Source organism: Ornithodoros turicata, chromosome 5, assembly GCF_037126465.1.
Source record: "Ornithodoros turicata isolate Travis chromosome 5, ASM3712646v1, whole genome shotgun sequence".
Lineage (NCBI taxonomy): Eukaryota > Metazoa > Arthropoda > Arachnida > Ixodida > Argasidae > Ornithodoros > Ornithodoros turicata.
The window spans coordinates 6,957,686-6,978,594 of NC_088205.1; the positions used below are offsets into that span (position 1 = coordinate 6,957,686).

The 20,909-nt window shown below is 44.6% G+C and overlaps 3 protein-coding genes across 4 annotated transcripts; 1 reads left to right on the top strand and 2 right to left on the bottom strand.

Annotated features, from left to right (window-relative positions):
- Positions 1-8: 8 nt before the first annotated feature.
- On the top strand, positions 9-4,618 carry LOC135393854 (tRNA (guanine(10)-N2)-methyltransferase homolog). Its single transcript, XM_064624167.1, has 13 exons — positions 9-154; positions 218-283; positions 373-443; positions 627-708; positions 1,115-1,210; positions 1,318-1,452; positions 1,518-1,674; positions 3,118-3,198; positions 3,262-3,426; positions 3,908-3,977; positions 4,043-4,174; positions 4,236-4,356; positions 4,419-4,618. Exons 1-13 carry the CDS (start codon positions 74-76, stop codon positions 4,521-4,523), a joined length of 1,362 nt encoding a protein of 453 aa, XP_064480237.1. The 5' UTR covers positions 9-73; the 3' UTR covers positions 4,524-4,618.
- LOC135393855 (ER membrane protein complex subunit 2-like) lies at positions 4,206-8,491 on the bottom strand. 2 transcript variants are annotated; one of them, XM_064624168.1, is made up of 8 exons: positions 8,443-8,491; positions 7,313-7,426; positions 7,143-7,207; positions 6,488-6,573; positions 6,147-6,432; positions 5,979-6,089; positions 5,776-5,880; positions 4,206-4,982 (listed from the first exon to the last, which is right to left on the bottom strand). In XM_064624168.1, exons 1-8 carry the CDS (start codon positions 8,474-8,476, stop codon positions 4,917-4,919), a joined length of 867 nt encoding a protein of 288 aa, XP_064480238.1. In that variant the 5' UTR covers positions 8,477-8,491; the 3' UTR covers positions 4,206-4,916. The 2 variants fall into 2 exon arrangements, with proteins under 2 accessions (XP_064480238.1, XP_064480239.1); XM_064624169.1 differs by lacking the exon at positions 8,443-8,491 and adding an exon at positions 7,916-8,002.
- Positions 8,492-9,582: 1,091 nt separating this feature from the next.
- Positions 9,583-20,866, bottom strand: LOC135393853 (YTH domain-containing family protein 3-like). The gene is made up of 6 exons (XM_064624166.1): positions 20,460-20,866; positions 17,845-18,356; positions 14,479-15,373; positions 12,323-12,387; positions 12,104-12,165; positions 9,583-10,903 (listed from the first exon to the last, which is right to left on the bottom strand). Exons 1-6 carry the CDS (start codon positions 20,488-20,490, stop codon positions 10,900-10,902), a joined length of 1,569 nt encoding a protein of 522 aa, XP_064480236.1. The 5' UTR covers positions 20,491-20,866; the 3' UTR covers positions 9,583-10,899.
- Between the last annotated feature and the right edge of the window lie 43 nt (positions 20,867-20,909).

The window sequence follows — 20,909 nt, forward strand, 5'->3', positions numbered from 1 at the left end:
CCGGCAGCCAGGAATAGCCAAAACGAACCAATCGCGGGATTCGTGGGATGTCCTCGTGGTGCGCGGAGTTTCTATGGCAAAGTGCGTGAGTTTGAGAAACAGCAAGAAATACTTAATATGGTTTGCTCACGAACATGTGCCCTTCCGAATGCCGGTGAGAACGTTGTAATGAGATCTCAGACAAACAGTTTTTGTACATGGGTTTCCGTATTGGCAGGAGATTCATTCAATAGCTTCGATGTTTGGGCTGTCACTACAGTTCCTTGAAGCTCCCGAAGAAGAGGTAAATAATAATAATAAAAAAAAGAAATGAAAATGCTATTATTATGTCCACACTCGGGCTTGACTATCAACATGCAAATGTCTATGCAGCCCTACGCGATCGTGGAGCTGTCAGGCGATTCTGATGCAAGGAAACTTGCTTCAAGGAGTGTGCTTGTAAGGTGAGGTGTAAGCATGTTCTTTGGGTTGAACAACGTAGAATACTGTACTCTAATACAACTTTATACAAGAAACTTGCACATCTTCAAATTATACATGAATCCTAGCTTATATTTCAAGCAACAAAACAGGAGAAAAGGAATATGGAATAGGTGTCAGATTTATGCCTACATTTCTCCCCACAGATCCATAATCGAACTATGGGCGCATGGATCTAAAACACAAGATGTCCAGAACCAATTACGGCAATATCCAGCGGGATTCTGGGTTGGTAACAATATATCTGAACTTGCACGAATCAAACACTCTGTGTGTTTGCTTGTCATGGCCACTGTCTACTCAGCTGGCAGTGGCTGTAGACAAGTGGCGCCTGTATATGCCTCTACAGTCCATGTCAGAAGCTTGGACAGCACAGAAACAGAGCACGCTTGTGCTATCGTGCAGACCTGTACAAATCCCAATGCCACAAAGTACATGCAACCACTTCATTACTATAAGGATGTAGCTTCTAATATGTCTGTTCACACTCAGTTCTTCATAGTACTTATTACCACAAACTGTACCACATCAATAGCCATTAGCTCTATGAACCAACAATGTCAGCCTGCTGTATTAAATATCTGCTGATGATGCACAATGCCCTAGGTATATCATTGTGAGCTTCCTGTTACAGGATTTCTATGGTAGAGAGGACCAGTCATTCAAAATAAATGTCGATCTGTTTGGAAAACGAAAGGTACCTCGAGATGTTAAGGTTGAAAAGATTGAGGTACGTTTCTTTTTTGTTGTTGTTGTTGTTCTTGTGTTGTCCAACGTAGAAATGTACTTTCTTCTGTCAGAAAAAATAGTTCTTGTGTATATTCATGCTATTTTCAGGAGTTTGACTTCCTGCCTTTGAAAGGCCCCATAAAGATGGATAACCCTGACCATGTGTTCCACCTAATAGAATACTATGGCCTCGTTCCAAACTATATTCCGCCAAAACCACACATGGTCTTCTTCGGACGTTGGGTAAATTTGTGGACTGGTCACACATTTTTACACCTGTTCTGTATTACTTTCATCATCCCACGCAGGTTTGTGATGGGCAGAGATTCCTGAAATCTCAACTTTCCCTGAAGACGCGCAAGTTTATAGCAAACACATCTATGGATCCAACTCTCTCTATCATCATGGCCAATATGGCTAAAGTGGAACAAAATCACCTTGTCCTCGATCCTTTTGTGGGATCTGGTAAGCTTGATTCACTGCAACTTGCGCCTGTTGCTCCGCAGATGCCATTCTACAGTAATTCAGGGCTCTTCTACACATTTTCTAAATGTCGCAGTCAGGGGAGTAGCGAGAAATTTTTTCGTGGTGTGCGGAAGTGGCACTAGGAAAAAAATCTATTATCTTTGCTCCCACATGTACAAGGCAAAATGGTGACCGCCAGTTGCGACCACATTTCTTGAGCGCTTCAGCGAATCAACCTGAACAACCGTGAAGTAATGGCGCAATACATACAAAGTGGCCTACATAGCCCCCCCTTCCCCCTCAACCTTGCTATGCCTCCGATCGCAGTTGATGCTAGTCTGCAATATTGATCAATTTTTACCACCATCTATGAGGTGAAGTCAAGGATAACTCTTTCATCTTTCAAGGCATCTTTCTAGTGTAAGAGTTCATGATACAGCTGGTGCATTCCATGCCAAGTGATCCAGCAATGTTGCTCGACCATCCCCGATTGTCACGAAAAAAAATCAGTTCATTGTAGTGGTAGACATAGACCAAATCCCAAGTACTGGCCTCAAGCTGGAAATGCTGGAAATACACAAAACAAATGCTGGAGACTGTTCTCTAAGCGAATTAAGTCAACATTAAAAAGGCAATATGCGTATTGACCTTTTTCGAGTGTCTCAATGTTGAGACCAATGTAGGACCTTACGTCTAATACCACGGCACCATTATTACCATTATTATTCAATGTTGGGGCTGCAAGAGGCCCCGAGTTCGCCTGACGGCTATTTTCCCTTTTTTTTTTTTCCCTTGCCACCATACGACTATGAAGTTTTATTGTATATAGGTCTTGACCCTGCATTCCGTCATGGGTTCTGCTTCCTTCAGGTCTGATTTTTTTTCACCTTTCTTGACAATAATGGCGCATGACCAAAGAAAATGAGCTAATTCTTCAGCATAGAAAGATTCTATATTTACGGCAGTTTTAAGAGACCATGGTTTGATATCTGCTGACTCGAACTCAACTCCAAAATTTTCATGCCGCGAAAATAAACCAGTGGGTTTCTAAGATGTGGGAATAAACTTCGTGTGGCAGTTCAATGTTAGTTAGTAGACAAGAAAGAGAGATAGACATTGTACAAAAGTCCTGAGTGAACCTCCTTTGCTTTCCTGTACCACACACAACTTCATAAGAACATTTATGTAACCCATAGTGATTTGACCAGAATTGCTCTAATGACGTAGAGCCACAGTACTGCTTCTATGCTGTTCTGTGTAAGTGTGTTGGGGGTGCTTTTTTCCGAAACGCGTTGTAAAATTGTCTTTGTAACTTGGGACCGGAAAAAAACCTGTCTAGTGCTGAGATATTAGGGATTAGGGATAAATAAGGTACTCCTATTGCTGCACATATTTTGGGGTGTAAGAATTTCTCTAATTTAAGAATGTGCTTTCTTCCGTAAGGGAGCCTTCTAGTGCCTGCTGCTTACTACGGTGCATACGTTATGGGAACAGACATAGACTACATGTTACTGCACGGTAGAGGTTAGTATTAGCAGGTATAAGCCTTGTGGCAGCATTCATTCTATCTGCACTAACACTTTCCAGCAAAACCGAGTCGCTGCAACGAGAAACGGAGAGCAGCAGACGAAAGCGTCCGTGCCAACCTGCACCAGTACGGCATCGAGTCCCGATTTGGCGACGTAATCATCGCAGATTCGTCTCTTCCCCTCTGGCGGGATGGCATTCGGTTTGACGCGATCGTTACGGACCGTGAGTATCCTCATTAACATTTCTGGAGAAATACTGGTAAAAGAAAAATGTTTTTCAAAGTTTAATAAGTAGACCCTGAAGTTTTCGGGTTTTATTTTTTTTTCAAATTCGGGGGGTAAAATTCAGGTCAATGACTTGATGTCGAAAATTCATGCAAATTCGGGCGGAAAAATTACCATCAGACTGAATTTGGGGATAAATCGAGCTCTATTGTCGAACAAACGTTCGTTGTACAGCCTATCCAGAGTATCAGACGTTGAGATCAACCGTGTATTTTGTGAAAAATTAGTATGTCATTGCCGTGAGGTGCCTAGCTTAGGTGCAGTCTTGCGGGTAGAAATCGGGTTTAACCCTAAACCGGTGAACCTCGATTCGGGGTGCAAATTCGGGGAAAAATCGGGTTTAACCCTAAAACTTCAGGGTCTATTAATAAGGTGCAGATGAAACATGATGCATTCAGACGTCCACTCTTTTGTCACAGCTCCCTACGGAATTCGAGAAGCTACCGAGAGAATTGGCACCCATAAGAAGTACACAATCCCTGGTCATCTGTGAGTGGCACAACCAGCATGTGACATGTGCAGAGAGAAAGGTTCCACTTTTTTTTTCTCAACAGTGCAGAACAACACATTCCGTCCAAGGTTGCCTACAGCCTGAAGAATGTCATATGCGACCTCCTCAATTTCGCTGCACAGTACTTGTCTCTGGGCGGAAGGATAGTCTTCTGGATGCCGTTTTATAATGCAGAGTAAGCTCAATACTTTGCACATTCGAGAGGGTACTTTGTACCTTCATTTTATTCCGCGCAGCTTTTCCGAGGCCCTCCTCCCGAGCCATCCTTGTCTGGAACGAATTGCGTGCAGTGAACAGCCTCTGACAAAACATTCATCACGTTTGCTTATCACGCTGGAGAAGACACGAGAGCCAGCTGTGAGTTCCATTGTCTCTCACTGTGTATATCATCTCTAATACTACTTCACAATTGTGCGCAGGAAACCTCCCTTGCCACAATGTCGGAGACAGCTGACAGCTTTCGCGAAAAATACTTTGCACAAATGAAAACGATCAAGAACAATCACGATGACGACAGCAGATGACACGCCATATTTGTATAAGGTTGTTATAGCATCTCATATTTGTTAAAATTTGTTACATGGAATACACTCTGAACTTCTTTTGCGCAAGAAAATAATCCGCGCAATATGTACCATAATATCCACAACAGACAAACACACAGGCAATCAAGATGAAACTCCAAAATGAACTTGAGGCTGTCAGAGATACAAATTTGATGCAGGGATGTGGTCGGATCACCAACAATCTAAGATGGAGGCACTTACTCTGGGTCCTCACCATATTAACCGTCGCAAAGTTGCTTACAATTACCATGAGACTGTAATATGTTCTCAGATTTACTGAACACTTGCTTCAGCAATGTGATGGAAAAGCTGCCCACAATCCATCTGTACGAGCCACAATGTCAATGCCATTCAGTTGACCTGTAGAGAGCCTATCATTCCTTCAAGTAACTTCACTTGATCTTCACACTGATGTTCCTGGAATGAGAAAGCAAATACTGTTAAGGTAACACAAATACCTAGAACTTTGTTGTTCATATGAAGTTTTATGTTTGTATGTATATCCAGTAATCTGCAGCTTATTGGAGCATCTGGTGCACACATCCTTGCAGAAAAGAGTAAAAGGCAAGTGAACTTGTGTGACGGTGCTGAGGGTGAAATTTCCTTTAGTTCGAGGAGGTGTATAGACATGAGAGAGTGTGAGAAGTGGACAACATGAAACTTGTGACCAGCAATAATAATAACTAAAAAGAAACGAGGAGAAAAAGAAGGTCAATCGATGCGCACGCCCCTCAGAACATGTGTCCACACAACACCTTCCTCTCATAAACTTGTGACACCTAAGTATTCATACGAATCACGGTTTCTCATCAGTTTACGGGGAGAGGGAACAAGAAGCACATTCAGTTTTAGAACTGATACGTGTGAATAAACAAAATTTCATTTTTATAATGTGATTGAACTACATGTGTCACATGGTAGAAGCATGATACAGGATAAGGTTTCACGAAAACATGTGCTTATGTAAACCGGGTTGAAATCCTGGCCGGTTGGTGGTACATTGTTAAAAGCAACGAAGCCCCAGTGCCGGGATGAAAAAAAATGTGTGTGTGTCCCTTTTCTCGTCTTTCATCATTTTTTTTGGTCCCGAGGTTTTATCGCTTTTAACAAATTTATACTGTGGAAAATTAAAAACCTAGTAACTAACGATATCTATTTATTTTCTAGTGCCTACCAATATTGTAAACATATTTAGCTAGAGAACACTAACCTGGTACTTCTTCGCTATCTGTTGCGATGCCCACGTTGCGTACCGTTGGTTGTCCTTTTTCTTCTGCACCGAACACTTTGAGGATGAAGCAATGTGATTGGATGCCTGAGGTGTAAGCGAAAACTTTATCTTAACGAGGTACGCGCAAATTTTTACGCAGTTTGTGCGGTAAAAAAAAAAAAAAAAGGGTCTTCTATGCCTACCATGAAAAGGCCGTAGAGGGCCCGAATGTTGTTGGGGTTGAGTTTGACGGCCTGCGCAAAGTACGACCTAGCAAGTTCCATGGCGTCGAAGCTCCCAATTGTGTACTGGATCTGGGAAAAAGCAAGCAGGTCTGTGGTGACCCCCGCACGCTGATAGCGGAATCGTACCTCAGCGTAACGCTGATAGTAGAGGTGGTTGTGAGGGTTGCAGAGGATCAGCTCCTCCAAGCAGAAGGCAGCTTTTGGGAGATCGTACTCCTGTATGTAAAGATGGCTGAGCTGAAGCCATGCTTCTTGGTCGCCCATGAACTTTTTAAGGTAGTCGCTCAAGTCCTTAATGGCTTCTGGAATCAGGTTTTGAGCGAGAAGAACGGCAACCTTGCGCTTGTGCAATGCGGCGCTTGCTTCATCTTCGGCTAGCAGGGCGTCGTAACGCAGGCTGGCTTCTTCGTACCTTTAAGATAAAGCGTGGTGTTTCGCAGCGGCACGTGAAATTCCTGCACACCTACTTCTCGAGAGCTTCCAGCTGCATTGCCTCCAGCTTTCGTACCCGAGCACTTCCAGGAAATTCCTCATTCAGCTTTATTAGGCATTCCTAGACGAGAAACACAGTGTTGAAGGAGTAGTAAAATGACATGTAGGATTGCTCAAAAACCCACTTAACTCACCAAGCAGTTTATAGGGAGGGACACAATCAAATTTTGCTGAGTGGTGTTTTATCACAGCGCGATTCAATTTATAAAAATGTCCCAAAAGGTCTGCTTTATATGCTGTAGACAAAGATACTCTAAACGAAGGTGATACTTCATTTCCAAAATTCAGTGCAAGGCTTACAAACTTGTACAGATACAGTGGTAGCAACTGTGTTGAATAAGGTATTAAAGTTCACCCTGAGCAAGATGGTTCATGCATTTTCAAAATATTAACATTTTAGAGTTCCGTTAAGCTTTCCTCATTATAATGCTTTTCATGCCTTCCATTCGCCCAAAACCTGGACTTATTAACCACTTCCGTGAAATTTTGGCTGTTCATCAATCGAATGTTGACTCAGCTGAAAGTGCATACGTGACTGAAACACGGTCTGCCATCTTTGTGTCGTCTGCAATCTTCTTATTAGTACTGTGTACCATCTAGCATTTGCATCCTTCACATGACTAAACTCACCTTTGCCAAAAGCATGCGGTGACAGTCAAGGGCAGCTGTGCATACTTGTTCATACACAACCCACTCTAGAAGTAGATACACGAAATTTGTAAACCATTTGCAGCATATTTTTAACCCTGACAAAGGCAGGAGGCTTTTACTATGTCTCTGTATGTGAAATTGGTACTTACTTTCGTCACCCAGCCTGTCAACATTCTTGCTAATTGTATTCAGCCACAGATCAACCGTTTCTTCTGACCTTCTATCATTTTCTTCCCTCCATTGCTTTAGAGATTCTCTCGCATCTGAAACAAAAATGACTAAGATGTATTACCCTGGTAAAATACTATACATTCTTAGTATAACGGGGTAGGAACATGGTTCAATAACACCCCAAAGCAAACAATGGCACGTCTGTTTAAAATCGCAAGCTCTGGTATTCACCATAACCAGAAGACGAATATTCATTCACACCGATGCTCAGCTACCGATCCGGTAGCTGAGCGGTACGTGCTTTTACGTATTACTGAGTGGGGTTCACAAGTGTACCCCACCGAACAAATTCTCGTCCCTCCAAGTCACCTGTGTCAGTTACGGACCGGCGTTAATTTACAGATTTCACAGCTTTACCATTTCCGCTAATTTCAGTGTCGTGCTGGTGGTTCATTGATGGCGTGAGTCACATCTTGGTAATTAGGAAATGCGTTGTATGAGAATGGTGCAAGTGAGACTTTTCTGTTCTCGCAGCGGCTCATAAAACACATAAGAAAGAGCAATTAATCTAGGAAACGTACCTTCCCAACTTATTCTGGCAGCCATCTCTCTCTCTCTGCTTCGGAAGCGCTTGACCGATGGCTTGGCTTGGCTTGACTTGGCTCTCAATTGACTGGCTATGGTCGTAACCAGCCAGAGCCAGACACGTCATTCATGCCATGCGAACATTTTGGGTCAAAAATAAAAAAACCGAAGGTCTCTCTTTGCACACCAATGTGCCTGAGAATTATCGCAGCGATTCTGCAGAGGAGCTGTGTCAGCGCACTTGATGTTTGCTCTGGATTGAAAAAAATGTCACCGCTGTGCTTTAGGGAAAAAAGTCGAAGGCCCTTTTGCGAACTCGAACTGGCACGAAAATTGGAGCATATTCTGCTGAATAGACGTGGAAATAATTAAGACTGCTCGCAATCTCTGCACACCACATGTAAGCCATGCGAAGAAAGCTATATACGTGGCATGAATGTACCACCAGTATTACCACAGTCACACACAATCACCAAAAGAAAAGGCAAACATACAAACACTGCCAAGTTGTATTCATCATTACCTTTCGTTACGATGAAGCAGCATCTCGTACACATCCAGCATAGAAACTGAAAGAACATCCCTTTGCCAGACAACAGCATACCTTCCAACATCTGCACGCCATCTTACAAGTTCCGCAAACCAGTTCTCCCAGACTGCCGTGACACACACAAGAGAAAAAAATTGAACACGCACACACACTAACACTGCGCGAACTTAAGGTAAATGGGAGCAAGCCACCGTTCCCTACTTATTTCAGGCTGGTGAATGGCAGACCGTATTTTGTAGAAAGAAGAAACACAAGAGACCTTGTTACGCACAAGCTTCATACATCCTTTCTTGCTCAGTGTTTATTAGCCAAGTTAACAACAACGAAAGATTTTGACGTACCCCATGAGTAATGAGAGCAACACAGGTGTGTCTCTCCCCCCCCTCGAGCTTCCCCCCCTCCCCACCTCCATTGATGGTTGTCAATCCCCCCCCCTCTTCCAAACTTCTTCACTCCTACTGGGGTCGATCCAGTCCTCCTATGGCCAGCCAAGCACTGGAAACAACACTGTTCACGAGCAACAATTTAAAAAGTAAATACCATATTTTTTCAATTTCAAGGACTTTTTTTCCTTTCTTTTTTCATAATGGGGTCTCTTCAGAGAGGGGATCAGCAACGTTGAGGACAACTTAGGCCGGCCTGAGGGACACCACTGCTACACATGCCAAAGTCACAACTGAAGGATAAATGCCACAAGGGATACCTTGCTAGGAAGTAACCTTCACTAACATCACATCTCTCTGTCAGGCAGAGCCGCCTTCATTTATCGCGACTGCTAATGGGTTATGAATCCATGTTTAGAAAGCCATAAATACTGAGTGTTCCACTCAACATGATGTATTTTGTTTGAAACCCACACGGATGACACAATTCCATGCTTTCTAACGATCACTGTGTGACTGGAATATACGAATCTTTACGTGCTTTGCAGGTGCAGAGTGTTTTGTGACGTTGCCAAATATCAGAAAATACAAACTTGACACAAACAAGGGCTGCTAGGTAAATTGGGGAGGCCCTACGACTCGAAGGGTCCTTAAAATCGAGAAAATATGGTACTTGAAAATCCGTCTTTCGCTTCACTACATGATAGTAAGCAAGCACAAGTCCAGAAAATTCCAACAAAAACGGCTCTCTATTTTGTCTCCACCCACAATCACATTCTGAACCAAACTTTGAAACAAGATTTTTCTTCTTCTTTTTCTGCTTCTTGAGAAGACCACCTCAATAATCCTAAAAAAAGGTGGGGGAAAAAATAAAGTAAGAAAACGAGCACTTTGTTCCCCGCAAAATATGCCTGTCCTCTACAAAATGATAAGGTAATCACAGCCGTACTTGTCTCTGTGCACAATTACAACAACCGCAGATCAAAGTTCCCCAGAAACACGAGATGGGTCACCCTAAAACAGTCCCCAGAATTACGAGTCCGATTCTCCAACAAGCTAGGAGAGATCAGTCCTTTTTTTTTTTTGTCACAACAGTTGTGCGCGCCAACGCTCTCTCGCAAACGTTGTCGGCACCGTCTTTTGCAGCACTGTCTCTCCCTTAACTATTTTTTTCGTCGCCTATCCTAAACGTCCACTTTCAAACTTTTAACGTGTCACCACCATATTTCATTAAACTTTTTTAAACTGTCCCGCAAAGAAAAAAAAAAAAATCTGTTTTCAGTCCGTTTCCCTCGGAGGAGGTACAGGAGTCCGCCGAGTCTTTGTTCCAATGTTGTATTTCTTTTCAGTCCAGATTCTAGTCCGTCCGCACACACCACAGTCCCAGGAGGAAAAAAAAAAAAAAAGGAAAGAAAAACAATCATAATGACAAAACTGCATCACCAAAGCACGCTTTGCACACCCCATAGCCGAATCCGATGTCATCTGGTAGACGTCGTCACAACTCGCGAAACTTCCCCGCATGGGGGGGGGTAAAATCTGCCCCCCTTTCCCACCCCCCTACACAGCACATTCCCTGCACTACGTCGAAACAACAGAGCCTTCCAGACGCACATTCCATGGCCAGTCCGAACAAACGCAGCGCCGGCAGTCAGACCCACAGGGCAGGCGGTGGAGAGTGACAGAAGCAGTAAATTACGTGGACAAAAATAATGATCCAGGGGAAACAATCATCCTGAACACGGCAAAAGGCCAACAGTCAACTCCCGGCATGACATTGGTGCCTTTTGTCCAGCCTTGCTGACGTTTTTTTTTTTCTCTTCTTCTTCTCGTTCTCGTTATGTGATGGCAAGTTCCTGTGACGGCAAAGAAACATGCAGGGCAGCTCTGCACGACTGCTGACAGCCCAGACAAAGGAGGGGAGGAAAGAGATTGAGGAAAAAAGTTGCACGCACGCACAAAACGCACACACGATGCACACACGGCCCTCTAGTAGAAAACCAGTCCTGCCACGTGGTGGGGGAGAGGGCCACCTTTTGGGATGCCCTTACCTGGAAATAATGCGAGTGACTTACTTTACGTAATTGTGGATGATAACTAGGCTCTGAGGTTTTCGGGAAATATATATATATTTTTTTTTGCCAAATTCGGGGCGGGGGGGGGGGGGGGGGGGGGTAAAAAAATCATGTGGGAAAACATCAGCATGCAGGTGAATTCGGGTGTAAAATTTCTCGCATATGATACAGGTAAAAATTGGGTTTATCAGGCTCGTTATACATATCACAAATGTAAAAACAAAAAGGTTTTTAAACTAAGTAATCTGTGACGAAACAAGGACTGTGTTAAAAGATCTATGGCAATTCCCTTTTGTGTGAATAAACATATATAACGGTAAAACGGAATAAGGGCTTTTGTCAAGAGAAGTGGTACTAGTGCAGTATTTCCCAAGCTGTGGGTCTCTGCAGATTCAGCAGGTGGTTGCAAAGCTGCTTGAGAATGGCTCAGGCTGCAGTTTCTGTTGAAGCCACTTGCCAAATTTTGGGCGGATTTGGAGGAGAGTACAAAAGTCACAAGAGTTCTCTTTTCCGTTGCCACGATATACTGTGCAAACTTGGCTTCTCTGTGCTGGCATCAATGAAAACAAAGTGCAGGTCGCAGCTCAACATGGAGCCACAACTGAGAGCTTCTATGTCAAAACCCTGTTCTTCTTTTGAGAAACTGTAACCTCCCTCAGAAGCAATCTCACTTCAGGAATTACGAACAGTCACTCCTGTTGGCACACGTTCTTTTTTTTCCCCCTTCTGCACGATGGTTTCTAGCCCAGGTGATTCACTCGGACTATATTAACTATATAATTTCAGCGTCAATTTTGTGCGTTGGCGTACACGCACCGAAATCAAAAGGCCGTGCCAGGAAAGGGGGTGAAAGACGTAATGTTTCACACTTTTCGGTGGGTCGCTGGATGGCAGGGTTTGGGAAGCACTGCACGAGCAAATTATTGTGCATCATTAATAATTCCGCAGCATTGTTGGTACTTGCAGCTCAAGCTCAAGCTCATTCATACCCCTGTAATATGTTTTTTCTATGTTGGAAGACCAATAACAATTTTTCGACAAATACGGCATGTACCACAACGTCTTCCGCAAAATTCATTCAATTTCCGTTATATGCTGCCACATCCGTCATGACATTTCATAAAAACCTCAGGCTGCTATCACGCATTGAACATAGGACAGTCGAAAGACAGTTACCATGTCTGTTGGTGGTGGTATCTTGGCTGCATGTGGTGGTTACCGGTGGGCAGTGGCATTGGCTGAAAAAAATAAAAAATAAATAAATAAAAACGTGCGAGAACCCTTGCCCAATGACTTGACAGCTCCAACTGCCAAAGTTTCTACGGCCTCCGTAAAGAAAAGCACCCACTAATATCTCCCACCTTCACCCACCCATCACCCACCCATCAATCCCACCTTGTTTTCCTTCATGGGTTCCGGTGCTTTCAAATGATCCAAATTAGACAGTAGGCCAGGTTCCGCTGAAACAAGGAAAACAAACGGGGAAATTACCATTTATGTCGCACAGGGAATACTGTAGACCACAAAGTGCAATGTTAATGTTGGCTATGAATTACTCATAAATGGCACCCATATTTTCAGATTTCCATTAATGCAAAGTCTGACTAAGGGCAGAAGGAACATCTCGGGTGTGGCTAGCCAACTAACTACTACTACTACTACTACTATATTACCTTACGCTTAGATATGTACCAACGGGCCCAAATATTTACTTTTCTACTGTGATGATGATTGGGATGTTTCATGTTCCAGTCATAATTTGACGAGTGAAAGGCACCATACGTATCATTATGCCCCTAGGCAAGAAAGGTAAGCACTCTCTGGTTGGAAGCAATCTAAGAATTGCAAGGTGTGTACCATGCCTATGCCAACAGAGAGTGGGCAGCAGGAAGAAAATATACTGTAGTATGGCTGACACCTCCAAGCAATTAAATTTGACACGAAGCCACTCTTTGGCTTTTCAACCAATTTTTTGTTAACGCATTTTAGCAGCAGCTCTGTTCTGCATCACTAGACTGCCTGTATACACACAAGACAGAGTGCCATCTCCTATCTCTTGTTGCTCTCACTATCTCAAACTTAATGATACTGTGGTACATGTGTGTACTCACATGATACCTGCTACTTTTCCACACAGCAATGCACCGCAACTGATAGCATCGCTCACGTTAAGAACTGTGATGAAGGGAGAAGTTTTATCCCAGTTTTGTACAAGAATTTGATGCAGGACATGTTTGGTAAATAAAAGAAAATCAACAACTGCTTGTAACATGACGTACAAGCTGTTTAGTTCAGTCATGCAAGTCGGTGCTGTGAACATTACATGACGCGTTTGAGATGTTACACATGCACGTGCACTTAATCGAGGGTGCAGCATATGTCGGAACAGTCGATGTACAGGTATTCCGTTATCTTTCAGTTAGCAAGCAAATATGTTAGGAGAGTACCTTGCTTCTAATGTTACAGCATACTTTTCCCCCGAACACCAACAGATATAGAGATAAGACCCACATAGATTCTCAAAGGGTACAGAGACTAGTGGCTAGTACCAAGGACACTGAGAATGAGTCTGAGACTTGTACTTAACTTTTATGCACTATGTTTTGGGTTTTGGACACACGTTTGTTTCCCTGAATACAAACTGTTGATAGATGCGTAAGTACAGTTTGCCGCCTCTCGGCATCCCCACTTTGTTCTCACATGGACAGTTGCGGGTCTTTTCACTACCTCAAGGAAACATAATCATCTAAATGCACCTGCAAGACCTGAAACTATTTTATGTGGCCCTTGTTGTGGTCTGAAGGAAGAAACAAACTGTCATATGACTAGCAGAGCAATTCGCCGAGTCAATTCATGATCACGTGCATGACAATAACAGCCTGGACTTCAGTTTGCATGCTCCCTGGTACACTAACGATTTTTGGTTACTTTTGACTTAGCAATGCAGTAAGTTTGTGCCACAGTACATGCATGTATGCAGTCCTACTTCCAATAGACTATCTGCTGAAAACTCGCCACTCCAATGCAACACAAGTGGACTTTACAATCAGAGCAATTCTGTGGAAGTCTATGAGATGTACTACAGCCATCTGCATGTCCAAGTCAACATACTCAGGCACTTGCAGGAGAGCTCTCTGTTACTGACTGTACGTATTCCACAAGAAAGTGCTCATATACAAGCAAGTCATCATATAGTGCACATATGTGCACTATATCTCACACGTGACAACTAGCTTTATGCTACGTTACACCTGTCAATGTCTCAAATTCATATTATATTTCAGCAGCAAGAAAAAGCGTGTATCACCATTTGCTTCGGGGTACCCTTCAATCAAGAAAAAATATATCCTTGGTGATCAATATGCTCATGACCACAGGTGACAGAAATTTTTTTTCCACCGCAAAGGGAGAAAAATTTCGACAGCGGAAAGCATTCCCGCCAATGCGACACATCATCACGGTGAAGACTCGTATGTGAGCATTCTGCATTTGCCACGAGCCCACTTTTAAGAGAAGCAAACACCTGCCTGGTTGGCTCAGTGCAAACTCACGCTGCTCGTCTTCTTCCTGCCGCTTCTCGTAGTGAAGGAAGTCGTCAAAGATGGACGTCGTGTGCCGGTAGTTGTGAATAATCTTCAGCACCTGTCTCCCCTTCTCCGGGGGCACCTCCTGCGTGTCTCGAGAGTTGGTCACGGGCTTGTTCTCGTTGTTCTCCAGGCGAATGTGGCGCAGCTGAGAGTTGGGCACATCCTTCACATACACCCAGCGCACCCTAAACTGTCCCTTCCACTTGTCCTGCGCCCAGACGGACGCCGTCGCCGAATAGTCCACCGGGGAGACCATCTCTGCCATGCCGCAGAAATGGCCCGACCCATTGACACTGAAGAAGAGCAGGATGGGGCCCTGAGCGTCCCGGTACGCCCCATCCAAGCGCTTGTTGCCGTGCTCCGTCGAGCACCAGATGGAGTACTTGATGGACCGGTGGATGTCGTCCTCGGAGTAGCTCTTGATGATAAAATACCGTGCACCTTTGGGTTCCATGTCAAAGTCCTTGGGGTTGTAGTTGTTCTCGAGTCGTAGCTTTTCCAGTACGGGGTGGGTGTAGCTCTCTCCGCAGGCCACGGACGTTGGGTTGGGCTGCTGCTGTTGCACAGCCCAAGGAGTTGCGGCTTGCTGACGAGGCTTGCCACCGCCGTTCTTACCCTCCCACGTGCCTATGTCCATGGGATGCTTTCCCGGCGGTAACAAGGGGGACTTGCTCTTGAGAGCCTTCGGCTTGGCGGGTTGGCTGGCCACCGAAGCCCAAGACATCTTCTTGTCGCCGCCGGAGAATTTCTTGACGCCCACAAGCTGTGGAGGCGGGGCAGACATGTCCAGACAGCCAGGTTTTCCGTATGGGTCTTTGGGTGCAAACTCCTTTTCGGTCAGGCCTAGAGATCGGATGCCCTAAAAAATAAAAGTGCCTTTTATCGTCATAAACCATCAAATTTTTCCTAATAAGATAGACAATTTAGCTGCGTCACTTTACGTAAAAAGGAACGAGGCTCTCAATCAAGCTGTCATCAGGTAATTAGTTAATGTGGGTTTAGAACTGACAGCTAAATTGGTAGCGATAAGACAGATTAAAACTAAGGAGGCCTGTTGTAGTGGTCCACATGGTTTTGGACGTGGATTATATGTTGATGACTCTTAATTTAATTTAATTCATTAGTTCACTGTCAGTTAATTAACAAATAATTAATATTAAAATAATTTATTTAACCAAACACCAAAATGTTGCACGAAATTTCTTAAATCTCAGCCATATACATGATGGGAAAGGCATAAATTTAACATAAAAAAAGAGGCTACTCTGCTTTTGAAATGTATAGTGTCTTGATTCCATTACTTACCACTAACAACGAGACAGAGAGAGAGAGAACTGAGACAAAAAGAAGAAAACACAGTTCATCTAGAATTAAGCAGCATCCTACACTCATATACACCAATCTTTTCACCCTACAACAGAGAAAAAAGTTGCCAACACACATAAATTACATAGAACAAAGTAAAATGCAATAACAACAGTAAGATGAAAAAAAGGTACCAGCAGAATAAAGACAATGACAGAGGAGAGAACGAGACACACTACACTCATTCTCTTCTCTGTCCGCGTTTTTTATTCCGCTGGTTCCTTTATCGTCTAACAATGTACCAACAGGCCCGACAGCTCACCCTTCAACAATAGCAAAACTGCTGCTGTAACATGGCGGGACAATTTATGCAGAGTGTTGGCAATGTGCGTCCACTGCCACAGCTACTTATCCTTTCATGGTTTCTTCAAGCATACACCGAGGTGAGAAGTTGGGCTAGTTGGTACATTTGATGCATACTGCAGCCCCCCAACAAGAGACCCAAACTGTGTGGGGTTATTTCTCGCAGTGCTGTTGCACAAGAATGTTCCATAAAACGTGCTAACAAGTTTACTGAGTGCAAGAGTAATGTCGTTTACAGTATTCCGTTTACACGTGGCATGATGTACACGAGTCAAACTGGTAGATGAATTAATGTGCGCTTGAGGGAGCATCCCAACTCCCTAAAAGGTACACCCTCCGGCAACCTGGCTCTTCAATGTAGAAGATGCGGTTGCGACCCAGTTTTTCATAAGACCGAAATAAAGGGAGCGTCGAGATCAAAGATTACCCGCGAGCTGATAGAGGCTTTTGTAATGAAAAAAGCTGGTTCAGCGATGTGTGCAAGTCAACCGTCCCTGACCTTGTTTCATAATGAAAATTTGTATTTTTAGAGAAGTTTCCAATGTAAGCTACGTTTATTGTTTGTAATCTGGCTTGTAACCTGTTATCTTCATCCCTTTTGGTGCATTAAACTCTGTTGGTAGTACATGCCCATCTTGTTGGTCTTTGTCCTCGTCTTTTCAGCACGTTTTTCAGTATGGATCAAGAATACAGCTAAGCTTGCCACCTGGCCGATTATTTGTTGCTCATGCCGGCTGAAAAGCAATACCGGCAGCATTTTTGTCTATACTTTACTACACATGGTGCTTGGTGAAGAAATGGGTCCAACTACTCTGCAGTAGCGGCAGTACTACTTTACTTTGTGTCGAAGTGCCGTTTTCTATGTACATTGTAGCACGGAGAGCCCAACTGGAACAGACTACGTTTTTGTGCACACTGCTAAACGAGGGTTTTCTTGCCTGATGTGCTTCTCTTTCACCCTTTATTATTCGCTCTCTCCTATTTCTCTCACAGGTAGGACGTGTGAGATTTCCAGTAACTGCACGTACTGGCAGATATGTCATTCCGTCAGCAGTAATAAACCTGACAGAAAAGTGGACAGATCTGCTACATCACCTTCAAGGCGTCCATCAGCATGACTATATCAGACAAATGCAAACTTCTCAAGTCTTTGTATGTGACACATCATTTTGTAGGAGTGACATTCCCCACAATGCTACGGTGGAAGATGCGAAAAACATCATAGCGTTTCACTGTCATGCGATCGCGAGCGCTCAACGTTGTCTCTTCACGTGCACTGCTAACCGTGGGGAATATCCTGCTTCACGGGCGCAAGATATTCCGTAGCAGACGACAGGAAAGGACGCTGATGGTCTCACCTGCTAAGTGTCGTCTGCGAAGCGCACGGTACAATACTCCGGATATTCCGGCACCACGTGAATGCTCAACATAACACGGGACGGAACTTCGGCTCTGCGAGCAGTAGTTTCGCTTTTTCTTCCACTGGAATATTCCGCGAGCATGTCGCTCGTGTGAAGGCACGGCAAGGTACACGCAATACTCCGGGGAGAAATATCCACAATGAGGGTAAGGCAGAGCAAAAACATAATTACACTTTGCTGCCCCGATAACGCTAGAAAAATTTTTTGTGATAAGATCACAGAGCCCACGGTGCTCACTTACTTGTTCTAGGTGCTTGAGTCCTCGATCCGCGGGGTCATAGTCTCTGTATTCATAATCCGCGTAGGCCGCCTTGCTCGCCTGCTGCTGTGCCGCCGACCCCGCCGTCGGAGCACCCGCTCCCCAGGTGGAGTAGTCTCCCCCACTGCCCGGAAAGAAGCTAAATCCCTGCCCGTAACCCGGAAAGCTGTTCTGCCCAAACATGCCGTCCACATAGTGCGGAGGCTGTTCCCCAGCGGCTCCCATCTGGCTGCCGTAGCTGCCGAAGAAGTTGACCGGGTCGCCCCCGTTGCTCCACGCACCGTCCCCCAGGCCCTGGTTGAGGTACGGGAAGGACATGGAGGCGTAGTAACTGGGGATGTAGGGCTCCCCCAGCTGCGAACTGGTCGAGAGGTGCTGAGCTGCTGCGGCCGCCGCATTGTATGCTTGCTGCTGCTGTTGCTGCTGGGCAGGGGTGTGGTTGCGCCACGAATCCAATTCTTCATCCTTGACGACTTCTTTAGGCCCGTTGCTCACTGGAAATTTCGCAGAATGTTAGCGTGCTTCCTAGCGATACCTGGCTCTCCGTCTTCCACGAACCAGCATTCGCAAGTTTCGCAATCGTGTCATCGCGTGCTCGCGGGTACAGCTTGGGACAAAAGTTTACGGAACACAGCGGTGTCGCATTTCTGCTTTGGAGCGACGCGCTAGCAGCAAAAAAGAACGGACACAGATACAGGGAGATGGATAGAATAGCTCGTCACCCGTTTCTTATTCGATCTCTTCCTAGTACCTAGCAGGAGGCTAGGTACTAGATAAGTGCTTAGATGAAGAAATTTGCCAGTGCTGTGTTCCGCAAACTTTTGTCCCAAGCTGCATGTAGCAACGAGGAAAAACGGTGCATCAAAACGCAGACAGTCAGCCGTTCCAGTTTCTGAGGTAGGCAGGATGTGACAAAAGCGAGTCTGTATGTGGTTGCACAATAAACCTTGGGGTGTTCTCAGCCGGTGCTTGCATTGTATGCCTTCTTTGTCTGTGTTTTTCCTGCAGGTTCAAGGCTTCTTCAACATTTGAGATATTATAGGAACTGTGTAGTATCTGTTTATAGGCTTCTAGAGCTAATTTTTATTCCCAGCCAGAACACCTAGCTGTTACCCGTAAATGTTTAAATACCCGCAGAATCTCTCCAGCAAGTTGGAGTGTATTTTAAGCATTTTTAGATTTTGGTATGTCTGTGACAAAAACATTCAACAAGACGACACTGTTCTACACTATCACAAGCTCGTGCATGCTTGCACAGAACGTGTATATGTTCACAAGCAGGTCACACACACATAAATATTTTCCTGTTTCATCAGTGTTGATGAACTTGAAATTTAGTTGCTGGATCAGTACCCTAATTTCAGTCAGTAACTCGATGGGAAAAATGGAACTAGTATAGCATAAAATGATGAAAACATGTGGTATGCTAATGTTCATCGCGTATGCCCTTCCTCTTGTACCAGAAATTCTTACTAATTAAGAGTGATTTAGATTAGCATGCTTTTCACACCGTAAATACCGTGCACAGCTACAAGCTAATGACCTCACGTATATTGGCAACCAAGCATTACACATTGAGGCATTTCAGGAAATCATTCCGCTGCTACTTCCACGATATAGCGTGAGAGGTCGTAGCTGATAACGGTGGCCTGCAGCACTGCGAGGCTCGTTTCAGATTACACAAGCTTTATGTCGTGCATGTCCCCATTCTCGCGTGATTTCCACCCATAGCTGCAACGAGCATGAAGAGAGGAAGAACCACGCAGTGTTTGCTCTGTGCTGTCCATTCAATGCATAATGTATGCATTTCCTTACCATGGTCAACTTCATTCAACCATTAACTGCAGCCTCGTTGGAGGTTTTTCTTACTCATGGTGTGATAACATATGCTGAAACTGCAAATTCTAGTCTTTGTTTACGTGAAGCATGTGTGTGGGCGGTGCAGGGTAATTACACTTAACAAGAAGGAATACGAGGGCCGTAGACAGCCCATTCGGTATAGCGAGCCAGCCTTACACGCAGAAACAGCTGTTGGCCTGTCCGTCACCATACTGCTGCGATCCTGGCGCCTGCTCAGCAAAGTGCCGCCTTCCTTCCTTCCTTCTTTCGTCGCGTGTGTGGACCACACGATTTTCACTGGCGTACAGTGACCAGTCCCAGCTTAAACGTACACCTACTGAGCAAATACAGCGTACCAGCTGGTGCGCTGTTGAGACCAACCGCTAGGCTTTATAAGATCGCCAAATTTTTGGTCAACGTAACGCTAATTGGGGCGGTTTTGAAGCTCCATCCTATACAACGTCGAGAAAGGAATCGGCAGCACGTTTTGGGATGCCTCAGAGACCGCACTTCGAAGCATCACCTGCGAGCGAGAAAGGTCGCCGGGTGTTGAAAAAAAATGAATTCATCCGTAGTCGATTAGGCTTAGCTGGTTGAGCACTGATGTAGGGAGATGCACACGAGCACAGAGACTGCGAGCGATCACTTTGCGTGCCAGCGACAACCTAGATCGCAATTATGTGTATGTTGGCACCCGACACCTTCAAGATTCTTCACAGATCTTTCACTGACGAAGTCACACTAACGAGTCAACCTACCTGGATTTCCTTGACTTTTCATGCGTTGCATCTCCAGAAATCAATACAGTGTGAACAAAACGAGAACTTAGAAAAAACACTGCGCCGCTATGCTTCTGCAAAAGTCACCCACTGTTTGCTTCAAACTATTCCTTTTAGAAAAAACACGAACATAAGGGGGCCATCTTGAATGTGCTGTGAATACTATGGGACATCACACAAACAGGCGTTGCTGGTTCTGCGTAGCTTTCTATTCGAAGGCGTGTGTAGGTATCCAGCTCCCTGATCTTGTTGTACGTTCCGAAAAAGTTTCTGTGTCACGGATTTCACTTTTATCACAAGAAAGTTTTCTCACAGAGTAAAATCTATCACACACGAAAAAGGGGAACAATGGCGGCTCCTCATGTGCTTGACTCCCGCCTGAGACAGTCACGTGTAGCGTGACGTCACGGATTGCTTGCGATGGCGATG

Coding starts and splice junctions, on each gene's coding strand:
- LOC135393854 (XM_064624167.1), top strand. CDS start 74: ATGGCAAAGTGCGTGAGTTTGAGAAACAGCAAGAAATACTTAATATGG. Junction 155..217: donor ATGTGCCCTTCCGAATGCCG/GTGAGAACGTTG, acceptor CCGTATTGGCAG/GAGATTCATTCAATAGCTTC. Junction 3,199..3,261: donor CATGTTACTGCACGGTAGAG/GTTAGTATTAGC, acceptor AACACTTTCCAG/CAAAACCGAGTCGCTGCAAC.
- LOC135393855 (XM_064624168.1), bottom strand. CDS start 8,476: ATGTGTACGAGATGCTGCTTCATCGTAACGAAAG. Junction 6,574..7,142: donor ACCGCATGCTTTTGGCAAAG/GTGAGTTTAGTC, acceptor TTTCTCGTCTAG/GAATGCCTAATAAAGCTGAA. Junction 6,090..6,146: donor ACTATCAGCGTTACGCTGAG/GTACGATTCCGC, acceptor GCTTTTTCCCAG/ATCCAGTACACAATTGGGAG.
- LOC135393853 (XM_064624166.1), bottom strand. CDS start 20,490: ATGCAACGCATGAAAAGTCAAGGAAATCCAG. Junction 15,374..17,844: donor GACTCAAGCACCTAGAACAA/GTAAGTGAGCAC, acceptor TTTATTTTTTAG/GGCATCCGATCTCTAGGCCT. Junction 12,166..12,322: donor AACCCATGAAGGAAAACAAG/GTGGGATTGATG, acceptor TATTTTTTTCAG/CCAATGCCACTGCCCACCGG.